Genomic DNA, 3,266 nt, shown 5'->3' on the forward strand with positions numbered 1-3,266 from the left:
ACGCATGCGTTAAGGAAATTGCTAACATATATATTGCCAGACTCATAGCAATAAAGCGGCCAGTCTAACTTACTGCTGTTGTCTGTGTCCATTTGTACCCTTGCCGACGCCTTTCATCCTTCGGGAAACCCTGGACCTGCTGGGGCTGGACCCCGGCAATTATTTAAACAGATTGCATAACAAACAAAATTTATCTGTGACTTCTAACTCACGTCAAAATTTGCATCAGGTAGGATAATACTTATGCAAACAAATATGCATTCTATTACGATTGGAATTATGGAGCCAATTCTACAATTCCCACTGGAAATACAATTAGTAAAAATAATTTGAAATGTTCACTTAGGGAGCAAAATGGAGTTCATCTTCCACAATGAATCTGAGTCCAGTTCTATTGGACTGTTACGCTAATAGTTGTTTCATTCCCAAGTCAACTATAAATATGAATATTTTGGTATTTAAAAATTTGCATCTATCTCATGATGCTAAAGTATACATACTTCAAAAATAAAGAAGTAAATAATATTTTGTTACACTAATGTATCTTTTCTTTATTCAATAGGTGGCAAATAATTTTAAAATATGATGAATCAAACACTACTAATGGAATTCTCGCTCATGGGATTTACTGAGAGCCAGATGCTATTGAGGCTACATACTGTGGTCTTCTCACTGATCTACCTAGTGGCCATGATGGAGAATTTAATTGTCATCCTCCTCACAGTTCTTGATCAACGCCTCCACAGTCCAATGTACTTTTTCCTAAGGCATTTGTCTTTCGTAGATCTGTGCCTCATTTCTGCCACACTACCCAAATCCATCCTCAATTCCATCACCTTCAGTCACTTCATCTCTTTTCTGGGATGTGTGTTACAGCTCTTCTGTGTGGTACTACTGTCTGGGTCAGAGATTGGCATTCTCACTGCAATGTCCTATGACCGCTATATTGCCATCTGTCATCCTCTGCATTATGAGGGTGTTATGAGCAAAGGGGTCTGTGTCCAGCTAATGACTATTTCCTGGCTCAATGGAGGGGTCTTGGGAATCTTGTACTCATCTGGGACATTCTCTTTAAACTTTTGTGGGTCAACTAAGATCCATCAGTTCTTCTGTGATGTCCCTGCTCTACTAAAACTCAGTTGTTCTAAGGAATATGCAACTATTAATGTCTGTGTGGCCATTGGGGTCTGTTACGCATTTTCATGTTTAGTTTGCATTGTGATCTCTTATGTATATATTTTTACCACCGTGTTAAAGATCCCAACCAGACAGAAGCAGTCCAGAGCCTTTTCCACCTGCCTGCCTCACCTCATTGTGGTGAGTGCATTCCTTCTAACAGGTGCTATTGCTTATTTAAAACCAGTTTCTGATGAGCCTTCTCTTCTGGATTTGTTTGTGTCTGTGTTCTATTCTGTGGTACCTCCAACCTTGAACCCTGTTATTTACTGTCTGAGAAGCAAAGATATTAAATCAGCCCTAGGAAAAATCCTAAGTAAAGTTAAAAGGAGTGGAATAATGGAAAGATGACTAAAATTGAAGTTAGGAAGTAGGAAGTTTTGTTGTTCCACAATTAACTAGCTGTTTGGAATTATTTGTATTAGAGATTAATATATTATGGAACCTTGTTAGTAATGACCTCAGGTTGTCAGGTTTTTTTTAATTAATGTTTATTTATTTTTGAGAGACAGACAGACAGAGAGACAGAGCGTGAGCAGGGGAGGGCAGAGAGGAGACTCAGAATCTGAAGCAGGTTCCAGGCTTTGAGCTGTCAGCATGGACCCCAACGTGGGGCTCTAACTCATAAACTGTGAGAACATGATCTGGGCTGAAGTTGGATGCTTAACCGACTGAGCCACCTAGGCACCCCTCAGGATGTCAGTTTTAATAGAAATAAATCTTCTCTTATATTCCTTCACATTCTGTCTTAATGTTTTCCTTTTACATCTTCACTGATTTGGACTTCTGTTCTGAGCTCCATATACATGAGACTTATATATTTGTATTCCTCCAAAATTATCAACTTCCATGAAATTTTATCATTTATCTTATGATGGAAGTTTGATTTTAATTTAAAATGATTTTAACAAAATTTTGCATTTATTTATCTTCTGGTGGAAATTTGATTTTAATGTGAAATTATTTTAATGGAATGTTGCAGTTTTAAAAAATACTTTATTTTGTCACAAGCTTCAGTTATTTTATTTTTTTTTAACGTTTATTTATTTTTGGGACAGAGAGAGACAGAGCATGAACCGGGGAGGGGCAGAGAGAGAGGGAGACACAGAATCGGAAGCAAGCTCCAGGCTCTGAGCCATCAGCCCAGAGCCCGACACGGGGCTCGAACTCACGGACCGCGAGATTGTGACCTGAGCTGAAGTCGGATGCTTAACTGACTGAGCCACCCAGGCGCCCCAGTTATTTTATTTTTTAAATGATTTTTTAAAATTTATTTTTGAGAGAAATAGAGAGTGGGTAAGGGGAAGAGAGAGAGAAGAAAGAGAACCCCAAGCAGGATCTACACCTTCAGTGTAAAGCCTGATGTGGGGCTTGATGCTACAAACTGTAAGATATGACCTGAGCTGAAATCAAAAGTGGGATGCTTAACCAACTGAGCCACCCAGACACCCCACAAGCTTCATTTATTTGACTAATATGTGTTTGATGAGGATTTTATACAATTACTCATACATTTAAGAGAATGACTCTCTTAAATCTTTGCTTCTTTTGATTAAAATTTTATTTTTTTTGATTCAGATGCTTTTCTGTTTATAAAATTTGTTTTTATCTAATGTGTTGATGCTAGATGTTGGTCTAATTTTCTTTTTTTAATGTTGGAACTTAAGAAAATAGCATCTGGCATTGTTTCTCACATTGTGATAAATCCCATATCCACTCTTTCCAGATTTCAGTATCATATAACATTTCCAATATCCTAAATATTCAAAATTATTTTCCACTTATTGCTGCAGAAAACTATCTTGTCACTGTTATTCTTTTCAGTCTATACTCCACATGCTCTTTCAATTCTTAAGTTTATTTACTCATTCTGAGAGAGAGAGAGAAAAAGGGTGAGATGAGTGTGAGCAGGAGAGGGGCACAGAAAGAGGGAGAGAGAGAGAGAATCTCAAGCAAACTTCAATGTGAACGCAGACCCCTATTCGGGGCTCCAATTATTGAACCATGAGATCATGACCTGAGTTGAAATTGAGAGTCTGACATTTAACTGACTGAGCCACCCAGGTGAGCCCATACACTTTTATGATCAA

At 38.0% G+C, this 3,266-nt stretch overlaps 1 protein-coding gene across 1 annotated transcript; it reads left to right on the plus strand.

The window, feature by feature from the left end:
* The first annotated feature begins 582 nt into the window (after window positions 1-582).
* On the plus strand, window positions 583-1,527 carry LOC109259551 (olfactory receptor 14K1). The gene has a single exon (XM_019437151.2). The coding sequence runs from the start codon at window positions 583-585 to the stop codon at window positions 1,525-1,527; it is 945 nt and encodes a 314-aa protein (XP_019292696.2).
* Window positions 1,528-3,266: the final 1,739 nt, after the last annotated feature.

This window comes from Panthera pardus, unplaced genomic scaffold (assembly GCF_024362965.1).
Source record: "Panthera pardus isolate Hobbes unplaced genomic scaffold, ASM2436296v1 HiC_scaffold_1, whole genome shotgun sequence".
Taxonomy (NCBI): Eukaryota; Metazoa; Chordata; class Mammalia; order Carnivora; family Felidae; genus Panthera; species Panthera pardus.

Coding starts and splice junctions, on each gene's coding strand:
- LOC109259551 (XM_019437151.2), top strand. CDS start 583: ATGATGAATCAAACACTACTAATGGAATTCTCGCTCATGGGATTTACT.